At 41.0% G+C, this 14,197-nt stretch overlaps 1 protein-coding gene across 1 annotated transcript in view; it reads left to right on the top strand.

The window, feature by feature from the left end:
• The first annotated feature begins 6,265 nt into the window (after positions 1-6,265).
• LOC109466428 (P-selectin-like) overlaps positions 6,266-14,197 on the top strand; it is a 10,778-nt gene continuing 2,846 nt past the window's right edge. The window contains exons 1-7 of the mRNA XM_019764147.1: positions 6,266-6,546; positions 8,672-8,760; positions 11,377-11,556; positions 11,860-12,051; positions 12,515-12,691; positions 13,198-13,374; positions 13,879-14,055. Of these exons, the coding sequence (XP_019619706.1) occupies positions 6,542-6,546; positions 8,672-8,760; positions 11,377-11,556; positions 11,860-12,051; positions 12,515-12,691; positions 13,198-13,374; positions 13,879-14,055 (997 nt within the window). The 5' untranslated portion in view covers positions 6,266-6,541. The remainder of the gene's footprint in view (positions 6,547-8,671; positions 8,761-11,376; positions 11,557-11,859; positions 12,052-12,514; positions 12,692-13,197; positions 13,375-13,878; positions 14,056-14,197) is intronic.

The following is a 14,197-nucleotide window of genomic DNA, read 5'->3' as shown; positions in this document are numbered from 1 at the left end:
GTGTGTGTGTGTGTGTGTGTGTGTGTGTGTGTGTGTGTGTGTGTGTGTGTGTGTGTGTGTGTGTGTGTGTGTGTGTGTGTGTGAACAAAAGAGGATCAGGGGTACAGAGATAGCTGATTTGTGAGTGTTTGTGAGTGAGAGGGAGAGTTTTTTGTGTGTGAATTTTTTTGTATGTGTGCGTTTTTGTGTGTGTGTGTGTTTTGTGTGTGTGTGTGTGTGTGTGTGAACAAAAGAGGATCAGGGGTACAGAGATAGCTGATTTGTGAGTGTTTGTGAGAGAGAGGGAGAGACAGATTTTTTGTTGTGTGTGAATATCTGTGTACGTGTGTGCGTTTGTCTGTGTGTGTGACAGACAAACAGCACATTTCTTATCATGTGCCCTGTGACCCTGAAATAGCCCAGCTGTGTGCATTCACACGCCGCCGGACCGTCTCACTAGTCTAACAGTTTAGCTCGTCAAACCCACAGTTCTGCCAACTGTTCTGCCAACTGTGGGTCTCGCGACGCTGTCCTACATGAAGCCGCGTCTTTTTTTTATTTATTAATTTATTCAATCCAACAAAATCATACAAAAGCAGGGGATGCTAATGCATCCCTGAATTGTGTAATTGATTTTTACAATAGGTTAAAAAAACAAGACAGGACAGGTACACAGAAACACACTATATACAGATATGTACAAACACCATTCACTCTACAACAGCAAATATAGCAGGCATAGGTTTTCAAATACATGTATCAGCCATTGGCACTGACATTGTACTGTCTTACTGCATAATGAATGAAGGACTGTTTCAGGCGCAGGGTGCTCGCTTTGGGCAGAGTGAACGTGTTACTGTTCCTAAGCTGTCTCCCTGTAGCCGTCGCACGTTCAGGGGGAACAAGGTCGTGAAGAGGGTGATCAGGGTTCAGCATTCTGCTTCTGCTTCTTGTTGTCATCTTTTCTGTCATCGTGACGTCACGGGCGAGTCTGGTGAGTATTTGCTTTTCTTAGTGATCTAATTATACAACGTCTTTATTGGTTTTCCAACCACAAACATACATATGCAGGGAAAGACACAAGTCTCCCTGAAGTGGGTAGTTTGTTACAATCAACACACAATACAATACAATCAATGAACAATAAACAGTAGTGAAATACAGCTTAAAGATAACAAAACGCAGCTATACAGCATGGGGTAGCTTATGAAACAGACTCGTTGTACAGTTTTACTGCACAGTGAACAAATGACCTTTTCAGTTGCTCAGTCCTGGCTTTTGGCAGATTGAAGGCACTGTGGTTCATCTACCTGTAGCTGCGGACCGTTGGGGGGGGGCACTAGGTCATGCAGTGGGTGCTCAGGCTTTATCATAGCTGTGAACAGCTTCAAAGCGGCCGCTTCCCTCCTTTCTTTTAAAGAAGGGAGCTTTGGGACTGTTCGCTTTCCCCCGAGGGAGATGATGCGCACAGCGCGTTTTTGTACTCGTTCCATACTAGTAGACAGCTCGTCACTACAGTCAACGAGCAAAACAATAATGACAGCAGCTGGAAACCTGAACTTCCAAGTTGTTAGTGTCCATATGTTAGCTTTATTTTGGATTTTACATATTACATATTGCATACACATGGTATTGCTTGTATGCTGTGGTTAGTATACACGACCTGTACGGACGACTCAAATATAACTGCCTTGTTAGGTGGTGTATATGCATATGTATAACTGCCTTTATCTGGTGTGTAGCTGAAGAACGGTTATACCGGCTACACGGATACAGATATAGATTGTTACCCCCCCCCCCTTTAGTACACGTCCCGTACGGATGACTCCCAGTGCACTGCTGACGAGTCCTGTTGGTACGGCCGGATCTGCAGTCGCCTCACCCGCTCTTCTAGTAAACTGAACTTACAACGCTGTAGAACTGATCGCTACAGAAATAGCGCTATTCCGCACATGACAAGACTGATAAACAATTCAATTTGATGTTCTTAATAAGAGCCTCGATGACCACTTGTTGAATAATGGAAGGTTTTAATTGTACAGTTAACGATTTTACTTGTCAAAAGGACTCTGATACTGTTCTTTCTATCATATATATATAATATTATATGTCTATGCCAGAGTTTATTATGCACACGCGGATTGACTTTTTGTAGTTCGGTGCTTCTGGGGGCGACACCCAGTAATGTTCCTCATACTAAATATTGCTTTTATCTGTTTTGTCATTTTAACGATTTTAGATATTTTAAGCGAATTAATATTGATCTGCCAATTTGTACACGAGTCTGTCAATTCAGCCTGTTGGCTGCCATGTGACTTGTCTTTGATTTTAATAATATACCAGTCTACTACTATCTGCTACCCGCTCTTCAAGGTTAGTGCGTTTTTACGTCACTCTCCTACCGAGATACACCCAAACGATCAAGAATTGCGAGGCAGGTTTTTTGGTCGGTTAGTCGGTTGTTGATAGCGTCGTTGGTTTGAAGTTGTTGGTTGGTTTGGGATTTGAATCCACCAGTACACCTGATATTTTTTGCCCGGCCAATAGGCCATGCTGTACTACTCTAACAATGTAAGCTCCCGTTGCTCAGTCAATCTATTTTCAAAGCTTTTCCGACTTGGCGATGCCTTAATCTCATTCAGATCATCACCGGTAGAACTTTGCAGGACCGAGTACCTACTGACACTCTATTAACAGAGGCGGGTATTGAAACACTATCAAGAAGAGTGGAAGTAAACACACTAGTGACTGTTTTTAAGGTACTAAACAAGAAAATGCCGCCTTACTTGTCTGAAATGTGTAAGTGGTTGCCACCCCCAATGTTGAACAGACGGACGCGGTTAGCTGTAAACCAGTTAGCAAATTGGGACCCTCACATGCTGGTTGTTCCACCGGCAAACATTAACGCATACAAAGGGAGCCTGCAGTAACAGGGTCCAGTGCTGTGGAACCAGCTCACAATAGAACAGAGAAAGCTCCGAACTGTAACGGCCTTCAAAAACTCATTGTAATTATATTGTATTTGTACTGCTGTATGGCTATTATGTGCTATGTACTGTGTTGTTATCATTGTATTGTTTCTGCATTTTTATTGTACCCAGATCTACCTGAAAAGCAGGTCAAATGACCTGAGTGTATCTTCTGGTTAGGCCACACCAAGTAAATTTTATGGATGACGTCCTTTGGAGACCCTAAATCTAATGCGAGAGGGCGAAAAAAAAACAAGAAGGGCCCTAAAAAACAAGATGCCTAGATTAGAAATATACTACGAGACGACAAATGTTAGGACACAAATTGAATGAGATGACACAGTGTAACAAGCAAGAAGTCTTTTATTCATCATCAAAACAGCAATAAATCAGGTGGAACAGCAGTTGTCGTCCTGTCCTGTTTTCACGTTACGGGTTCCACGTCAATGTGACGATTTGCGGCACTGTCGTGACTCTTTGGTCATAGTTACAGGAAGCGGAATTTCTTGTTTTTTTTTCTAGGAACAGGCCAAAATCAATGCGCGCGCGGACGTCATCCATAAAATTTACTTGGTGTGGCCTTAAATAAATAAACTGAAACTGAAACATTTTTTTTGAGCCCGCGCCGCCTTTTACAAAAGCTTGCGTACTTTTGTTGTCGACGGCGTTGTACTGACCTGGGTAACCACCAGTACACCTGTAGATGTGTTTGTTTCTTTGTTTGTTGCCTGTAGCGCTGTACGGACCTCGGTAACCACCAGTACACCTGCTAATCTGTTTGTTTGTTTTCCCAGCGCTATACTGATCTCGGTTACCCCCAGTACACCTGTTAATTTGTTTGTTTGTTTATTTTTCCCAGCGCTGTACGGACCTCGGTAACCACCAGTACACCTGCTTATTTGTTTGTTTGTTTGTTTGTTGCCTGTAGCGCTGTACCGACCTGGGTAACCACCAGTACACCTGCTAATCTGTTTGTTTGTTTGTTTATTTGTTTGTTTTTCTCAGCACTGTACTGACCTCGGTAACCACCAGTACACCTGCTAATCTGTTTGTTTGTTTATTTGTTTGTTTGTTTTTCTGAGCGCTGTACGGACCTGGATAACCACCAGTACACCTGCTAATCTGTTTGTTTGTTTGTTTTTTCTAGCGCTGTACTGACCTCGGTAACTACCAGTACACCTGCTAATTTGTTTGTTTGTTTGTTTTTCCCAGCGCTGTACTGACCTCGGTAACCACCAGTACACCTGCTAATCTGTTTGTTTGTTTGTTTATTTGTTTGTTTGTTTTTCCCAGCGCTGTACTGACCTCGGTAACTACCAGTACACCTGCTAATCTGTTTTGTTTGTTTGTTTATTTGTTTTCCCAGCGCTTTACTGACCTCGGTAACCACCAGTACACCTGATAATTTGTTTGTTTGTTTTTCCAGCGCTGTACGGACCTCGGTAACCACCAGTACACCTGCTGATCTGTTTGTTTGTTTGTTTTTCCCAGCGCTGTTCTGACCTCGGTAATACCACTAGTACACCTGCTAATCTGTTTGTTTGTTTGTTTATTTGTTTGTTTTTCTCAGCGCTGTACTGACCTCGGTAACCACCAGTACACCTGCTGATCTGTTTTTTGTTTGTTTATTTGTTTGTTTGTTTTTGTCAGCATTGTACTGACCTCGGTAACCACCAGTACACCTGCTAATTTGTTTGTTTGTTTGTTTGTTGTCTGTAGCGCTGTACTGACCTGGGTAACCACCAGTACACCAGATAGTAATTTAATTAACGTTGAGCATGAAAACACACTGCAAAACAATTCACATCCATCCATGGCTTCAACAGGCGTAGATAAAAATACGAACACAAAATCTGTATTTCAGAAATTCTACAACAACAACAAGAACAAAATCAATAATAACTGCGATCCGCGCAAGAGAAAACAACCATAAATATCAGTGTCTGTGTATATCACAGTCGGACTGTTTTTGTAATGATATATAGTGAGAGTTGAGTTACTTGCATAAAGAACCACAGCAATTGCTGTATATTGACAAATGTTTTTATTCTTCACGCCTTGATATGATCACCACGATCGTGTACAGAGTAGCGCATTAACAACGCAGCAACTCGAAGATGTCGAAATCCAATTCATAGGCAATCCATTTCTTATTTATACTTTTAACCCTATATAGACGGGGGGGGGGGCTAAAAGTGCCCGCGCCAACTTTGATGTCACATACTAGTAGCGTCTGAATGGCTAGTGCTAGAACGGCCGAAATTGGTGACTTTTCCTAGAATATTGTTGGCAACAATTCTGTAACATTGGAATAAGATAATAATTTTTTGTGTTGCCATGGCAACGGGTTTCTGTCAGGCATTTTTTTGCTAAATTTAGTAATTTTTGTTTCAACAATAGAATTTTATGGGTTTACTGTCAAGTTACACATAGTTTCTAATATCAATAGCATCCCATATAAATTTATGTAAATGTCATCATTAAGAATGTATAATTTATGCTAATTTCATGACGTCAGTGGCCAAAATCTAAGATGGCGGACCATATCATTAGAACAGGTATATACAGGTTATTTTCCTCAAAATTTCATCAATACTTCCATTTCTTTTTACAAAAAAAAAGGTTCATATGAACGTCTTTAGTCTGTTTACAATGTATTTTAGGCTTTATCCTGAAAAAAAAAACTATTTTTGAAAATTCAAGATTCATGATCCAAGATGGCGGATAGCTTAAATATGGATGACGTCACTTCGTCCCCAGCACAAGAGGTACATGTATCTACCATCTAAATTTTGTTACCCTAGCATATCTGGATCATGAGATATCAAAAGCGAAAGTTCTGCTGCAGTACCATGACAAGCCGCCAGGTGGTCCAAAATCTAATCATTTTGAGGTCTTATCAAGACCTACCCACCTACCAAGTATCAAGTCAGTCCATTAAAGCCTTCTCAAGTTATCGTGTTTACAGACACACGAACGCCTCTGAAAACATAACCTTCTTGGCGAAGGTAATGATATATACCCTGTCTGGAATACTAATTGTTCACACACCTCACTGGCGTTATACCTTGGGGCCTTGAGCGTATGATAATGTTGTTTGAATGGTTTCGCCCATAGCGGGGGACATACAAAGTTATTTGGTTAACAAAATAAAACAATATTACGAATCACATGGTTGTGATTTCATTTACTTTTAATTCTAAGAATCTGATCTACGTAAGATCAAATTTAAATTCCTCGCACATTACTGTGAGTTGTGTTAAAACTTTAGTAATATGGTACTGTCCATCATAGGTTAATACAGGTCGGCCAATTGTTGAGTAAAAAATCAATTGTCTTCGCTCGTCAAATACGTACGTCACCGCAGTTATCACGGAAATATATCTATAGACCGCCACGATACATATGTCTTCACAAAACGGGTAATACCTCAGTGTGTCCTGTACAGTTACATTTTCACGAACTTAACGTTCGTTACTTGACAAAGTACTGCAAGATTCGTGGCATTTGATCGTCTCGGCCTGGCGGCATAGCACACCGGTACCGTGAGAGAGTTCCGGCCTGCACGGCCACGCTGGTTACCCTGCCCCAGCATGAGGTACGTAACTGTTAGTAGTGCGCCTCCATATCCTATAATAAGTCACTAGAATGTATTTCGTAGCTTGGAATAGCTGCAAAAATTATGCTCAATGTATAAAGTAGAACAAAAAGGCGACAGGAGGAAGTAAGAAGCCAACTCAGGCATAAATAATTTGTTCATTGCAGAACTATTTATAAAATGGAAACGTTAAGGTTTTGAATTTGTATCGAGTAGTCTCAAGTATATATCTTATCTTAATTTTCTTAATTAGGTAGGGACTTAAAAATCAATTCTATATAAAACGAATTTAGTCAAACTAACATGGATTCGAGTTGGAACGTAACCAAAAAGGTCATCAGGTAATTGTTCAAAGTGATAGAAAATTTGAGCGTGAGAAACCATTTGCACTCTGCAGTAAATAAAATCCATTAGATTTTTGAATTTAAAAATGTCAAGTGACTGGACTGTGTAAATAAATTTTAGAATCCTAAAGTATTTTACCATGAAGTTTTGTTTTGTTACCGGTTTTAAGTTTTGGTGCGTATCATGATTCGAATATGATACTATGCTTACCGCCAGTAGGTTGACTACAGTCGCCATTTGGAACAGAGAAGTTATCAACCGTTGGATCCAAAGTGTCATTTAAGACAGACAGACAGTCCCTTTTGGTTCGGTTTCGGTGCCATTTTTACCTCCATGAAAATTGAGGTATTGTTTTTGGCGTGTCTGTCTGTGTGTGTGTGTGTGTCTGTACTATGTCTGTCTGTGTGTTTGTGTTTCCGCACATTTGTAGCCAGCATAACTTTTGAACCTTTGGATGGATGGTAACAATATTGAAATATGTGGGTAGGTGCTGGGTAAGCAAAGGTCAAGGTCAATTTTGGACCTCCTGGTGGCTGACCTTGGTACTGCAGCAACGTCCGTTTTTTTTGTATCTTTTCTCCTGGACATGCTTTGGTCTTGATTTTTGAGAGTTGGATAGCTTTTCCGGTCAGTAATAAGTGGTGTGGGTTTGGTTCCCCTAGCAGCTTGTTCTGGAACTACAGAGGGGTTTCTGGTGAAACCTTGCAGAGCAGATAAATTCACAAAGGAATAATGTATTTTCTTGATTTTTGGTATGTGCTTAGACAGAGATCTACATTATTGGATGCAAATTATGCAATTAAATGATGAAATTAATTAGGAAATTGTGTAATTCCAGTATTTTGCATCATGTGACTTTGATACATGCAATGTTTATAATCTATGACAGGAGGAATATCACCAGATACCAATTATGCAAATACGGACCTAATTTGCATATTTAATCTCAAAATTCCATGACTCCTAAGTGGTAAATTATGGGAATTTCATACTTGGAACATGTGTAGGTTAATCAAAAGTTAACATCATGGTGCATTTATTATGTTTATGTAGAGGTCATTTGCATAATTAAAGAACACATTTACATGTCAAGCCCATATTTAATGGAGGTATGAGATCTCAGAACTCTTGTTGGCATTGTGATAACAAGAAAATACTAGTGATGTCCTGGCAGCTCTCAGCATTTTTCGATCAACGGTTGTATTTCGTATACTGAGGACCAGAAACTAAAAACACAGACGACAACCCTCATATGATATGGATCCATGGTGGTAAACTCTTAACTCAGGGAGTTTATATCAGAACTCTGTCCTCTTGATCACACTTATATCGTATCGTTTGATTTATGTAATGGTGAATTGAACGTGTAACTTTTTTTCTAATTTTAGTCTTTTTTAAAACTTTTGTAAAGATTTTTGTAAAGACATGTCAATAAACAAATTGCTCAGTATTCTCCGTATTACATGTCAGCTAAGATGCCATTTATCATGTTAGGTTGTAATTTTAGTGTATTTTACGGATATATATGAATTCAACTTATGAAAGAAAAGATTCGTCAGTCAGATTTTACTGAAGAGGAACCCTAACAAACATTATGTACTCTCTCATGATTTACAGAAATAAGGTGGCTAATAACCGACTACTAGTTCTTGTATTCTAATTTTTACACTCATCCACGTACATATTTCTTATTCTAAAGACGAGAGTAAATTGTGTGGTATGAGTAAGTAAGTATTCATCATTCAAACTAACAATCGGTTTCAATTTCTCCTTACTTTAGGTCTCATGCCTGGATTGTAGTCATCCTTATCCTGGTACATTTGTCGAGCATAGAAGGAAAAGGCAAATGCCCCAAGAGATTTAAAAAACGTAAGTTTCTTTTAATTATGTAAAAAAATTCTTAGTACAGGGCTCAAAATATCACCTTTATTAAGCTCAAAATATTAAGCACGAAAATCTGGAGCTGTGTAGGTATTTCTGGTCTATGTACTTCGCCCATATGCTGGATTATGATACAAACACACACGCACACACACACATATCTGTGTACACATATAAAAATATCTATCCTCGGACATCCTACCCTTGATGACAAACTAGTATCGGGCCGTTAGCCGTTTTCCTTCGGCAGCCAAGAGCCCTTCGCCCGCCTATTATAAATTACCGCTACGGGGGAGTTGAGCCCGAGGGGGTTGTCCGGCCCTAGAACGCAACTGCCATCATTATCATCCACTGTATTATGCATCTATAGTCGTATGAAAACGTCCTGCACCTGCATTCCGTCTTACGTCATCTTGTTCCACTGTGTCTTCTGTCTGAGAGTTCCCTTAGCTCTTAATTTTTTTTCTGTTGTAGGAGGGCCTAGCCCTCTGTGCTTCATGTCTCCCGTCAGCATGCTAAGCAGATTGACACAGAGTCTTCCTTTGAGAGCTTTGTAACTGCTGGAGCTAGGACAGAATTCCAGGGCTTGGACATACATGTGCCAAACGATGTAATTTTGTCATTCTCTTACATGTAAAGAACATAATATATTATGCATCCACAGAACTATCCCATGAACCAGGCAGGCCCATTGCAACCGATGGCAGGCCCCTTAACCCGCAATGTGTCATTTGTGACACCCAATCATAGATAAAAAAAGCACCACTGATGACAATGACATATGCATTTGTCTTGATTTGAACACGGAGTGTGATCAAAAGGAAAAAAAAAACAACGATAAACAGAATTTATGATATAACAATCTCTCTCTGAAAGGAACTTGTTGCCCCCCTCCCCAAAAATCACACCCAGTTGTGGGCTTTGTTTTCCAAGGCCAACTGGTTTTCGTCCGCTAGTACCCCGCCGCACCTTTGCAGCCTCATTATCTAAAGATCTCTACACACTTTCCACTCCACTAAGCATGGAGCTGGTCGCAGCTGCAACTGAGTCATCGTCAGCGCCTCGAGCGAGTCATTCCGCATCAGTTGTCAGCCTTTGAAGGGTAATGATCAGGCAAAATTTGACCTGTTGGGGTAGCAGGCTAGGTGAATACTAGTGTCACCTGACAAGAAGCATTATGGTCAGGATGTCTTACTCACCCTTCTAGAAGCGCCACCACACTTATCATGTAATGTATGTCACGACTCCTAGCCTGTTGCCTTGGAACTGATTGACAATTCTTTAAAATCTTGGTTTGAATTGATCCAAATGTATCTAAAATGGCATTAAACAAATAGGACAGGGCCGTTTGTTTATTTTTCCTTTTTGGGACCCAGTGGAAATAAAGGTGCAGATGTAAACATTAACCTTTTTGCTAAGCTCGAGGTAGACAAAACATAATCCAATTTTTGGAAAACGGTTATCATGAGTTTCTCCTGGCAGCCAATCCAGGCCGGCTACCTGACGATCTAACCAACCGTAAACATTCCGTTAGGGAAGCCAAGTGTTTGGGTAATGCTGTGTGTTTAGGGAGGGAGCGAGGGGAAGATTTTTAACTTGGGCATTCTTAAGTATCAATTGGCACGACTTCAGTTAAAAAAAAATACTAAAAGTTTATTGAAAGTTGTTGCCCGGAGGCTAGTTGCTGGTATAGTGGAGAAGGCCAAATTTTGACACTAAATACCAAATTATTTTTTTTTTTGCAACCTTTATTTCACCTTGAAAATGTACAGTACAATTGTGTAGCAGTACAAGCTCTTCGGCCTAAGCCGTTTTTCAAGAGGTCAAGGGGAGGTAGGTCAGGGGTCTTTACAAATTGTTCAGTTCAGTTACAATCAGTCGTATAATTACAATATAAATATATACACAGTATACAAAAACCAAACACTATCTCGGTTCGTATGACTCATCAGTATCAATCATCCAAATTTCAGTTCACAAATTTAGTCATTCTAATTTCTAACTTGTGACTTGACGCAGCCGGTTTTTAAAAGCTGCAACTGACGTGGCCGTTCTTAACTCAGTTGATAAGTTATTCCACAGTACTGATCCTGAGTAGGAAATCGATCTTCTGTATACTTCCCGACGAACCCTTGGCACATACAAAATGTCAGATACACTTTGCCGCGTGGTTCTTACTGCCCTATCACTACAGTATGTAAACAGTTCTCTCATGTAGGCTGGCAAACAGTTATTAAGGCTTTTGTAAGTTAGCAGGGATTTCTGGTCTCTGTGTATGGATTTGATGTCCTTCCAGCCCAGTCGAGTCCGTACTTCAGTCGACGGCGTTCTGTGCGGGGCTCCTAGCAGCAGCCTCCCAGCCCTGTTCTGCATCCGTTGCAGTTTCTGTAGATCTTGCTCTGGTGCAGTGTCCCAAACATTACTTGTGTAGGTTGTATGGTAGAAAAATACAGTTGTACAAAGTACGTAGTGCTAATGTGGATATAAAGGGACTGGCGTGCTTGGGGTTCCACTTCTTTTGCCGAGATAGTGGAAGAAGAATTGTCCCACCTTTCCTGTAATGAAATTGTAATTTGTAATTGTATTTGTTGTGTGATATTCCAGGCGGATGTAGGCCTCTAGTGATACCTAACACCGTCCGCAGCGGCTGCCGGCCTCCCTATAAATGTGGAGACGTGTGCCGCTATGCCTGTGTCCCCGGATGTGTGAGGCAGCGAGGAGCCACTGTCAGGACGTGTAGATACGGCCGTTACTGGATTGGTGGGAAAAGACTGAAGTGTTCATGTACGTAACCAATCAAAGTGCATTAAATTAATAGATTTTGTGAAATGGTTGTGTCTAGTCAACTGTTCTAAATCTTAGACAAGCGTCTCGATCAAAAGATATACGTAGTTATTGCTAGAAAAGTTAGAATTATTTGAATAACGGCCATTTAATTGCCCCAAGTGCGAAGCTGTTACCCAGATATTTTCTTTCTTTTTCGAGTTCCGTTATTGCTTAGTGAATTTTATGTAGGTTTTTACTATTGTCAATATCGACCGATGGAGGCTATATAGTTGATAACTGAGCTCGACGCTTCTTTCACAGGCAGTCCCTGTACTAGTGGTCCACCCGTGATCAGGAATGCCAACGTTGTTTGGGGCAGTGGCTGCTCGGCACCGTTCACAGCTGGGACAACCTGCAGTTACCAATGTGACCACGGGCACAGCAAAGTGGGAGGGGCGGAAACAAAGATGTGTGTCGACGGTGTGTGGAGAGGTTCCAGCCTGGACTGTGACGGTAAGACTTTGTCAAATGATGTTTATCTGTAAGTAAACTAGATTGTACATACACTGCAGAAGGAATGCAGACAATGCAAAAAGGATTTGATTCATTATGTTGTATTGACTGATACAACCTTGACTGCCAAACTAACTGAAGGCTATTTTAAAAGCTAGGTCTGGTAACTGGACAATAAACAAAAATCAGTTACAGTGCTCATCCTAATGCGTAACAGAGTACAATGATCATTCCAATGCGCTAACAAGGGTACCTCATTAAAATGTGTTAAGAGAATGTTTACGTGGGTTGTACAAAGTAAAAATACCCTTCGGTGTAGCACATCAGCTTCGCAGGCACGCGGCGCGGCGACAGCTATGGCTGGCAGGTATGGAGTTATTTTGATCACTAAGACTACATGTACACTTTCTGACTTTATTTCCAGGTTTGACAGAAAGTGTTTATTTTGAACTTTCCATTACAGCCGTTCAATGTCCGACACTGACCGCCCCAGAATTTGGATCGCTGACTCCCCCCGGACCACACTCCTACCCTAACCTGGTCACGTTCAACTGTGAGACGGGATACGTACTGACCGGCGCTGGTGATACAACCTGCCAAGCTAACGGAACATGGAGTAACCTAGTACCAACTTGCACACGTAAGATGAATTATAGTTATAATAATTTCTAGCAATGTATAGGTTTTACCCATCTAAACTGTATGTAGTGGTGAGATTATGAGTAGTAATTATATATAATGTCCCGATAAATCGTTATCTACCAACGCCCGTCTAATATAGTGCCTGAATGAACTGTTTTGCAGCTTTCTGTTGAGAAATATAAAAAAATAATGAAAGAATGAATGAAAGGTTTATTCGTCAAAATACATAGCAGCCATGGCCTGAATTACGTGTTTCAATACACATGGCAGATTGAAAAGTACACTTAAAAGTACATACTAAAACACTTCGCAATTAAAAGCAAGCCTACCTATGGGTAAGAACAAAACGTTCTATGACCATATTTACTGTTTTGCTATTACATTTGTACTAGTGGTTCATGTACAAAATGTGCATATATTAATAAGAAGAAAGCAGGCATAATACATTGTGACTTAGAGCCAAAATGTCCATACATATTTATTGTTTTGTACTTTACATTGCAGCGGTCCAATGTCCGGCTCGGGCGGCCCCAGCTAACGGAGCGGTGCATCCTCACGGACCGGTCTCCTACCCGAACGGGGTCACCTTCACCTGTAACACGGGATACGTCATGAACGGAGCTTCTACTCCGACGTGCCGAGCTGACGGAACATGGAGTCATCCCGTTCCAACATGCACACGTAAGATTAATCTGGCACTAGTACACACAAGAAATTTCTTCCAAAATAAATTATCTAACGGTCATTTAGCGGTGAGGATATCAGAATTGTAAACACTTGCAAAACGAGCGTTTGCAAGCAGACGCCCAGGTACGGTGGATAAAAGTATATAATTTGGTACACAGTCATAGACCGCGTACGTAAAATGCTTGTTTTGCAGGTTTGTGTAGAGAAATATCAATTATCTCCCTGGTATACGTACGTGTCTTAATCAGCAAAAGGTATATATTGTGTTGTCTTTTCTAGTTAGATGTTTCATAGGAATTATTTTTTTTTTTGTACTTTCCATTGCAGTGGTCCAATGTCCGGCTCAGGCAGCCCCAGCTAACGGAGCGGTGACTCCTACCGGAGCGGTCTCCTACCCGAACGTGTACTAATCAGCACAAGGCATATATAAGATATTGTGTTGTCTTTTCTAGTTAGATGTTTTATAAGAATTATTTATTTTTGTACTTTCCATTGCAGCGGTCCAATGTCCGGCTCGGGCAGCCCCAGCTAACGGAGCGGTGAGTCCTACCGGAGCGGTCTCCTACCCGAACGGGGTCACCTTCACCTGCAACTCGGGATACGTCCTGAACGGTGCTGCTGCTGCGACGTGCCGAGCTGACGGAACATGGAGTCATCCTGTTCCAGTATGCACAGGTAAGACGACCAGGAAGTTGATATCATCAAGACATCATATAAGACCAGATGGTAAAACATTTAGCACGAAATCACGAGACTTAATTACCGTGTCTTTTCTACGTGAAGGTCAAGCGGAACCGGAACCTTCGGGAGAACCTGA

The sequence above is a fragment of the Branchiostoma belcheri genome, unplaced genomic scaffold, assembly GCF_001625305.1.
Source record: "Branchiostoma belcheri isolate BF01 breed outbred unplaced genomic scaffold, Haploidv18h27 scaffold167, whole genome shotgun sequence".
In the NCBI taxonomy this organism is placed as follows: domain Eukaryota; kingdom Metazoa; phylum Chordata; class Leptocardii; order Amphioxiformes; family Branchiostomatidae; genus Branchiostoma; species Branchiostoma belcheri.
This window is presented reverse-complemented; position numbering and strand designations above follow the sequence as displayed.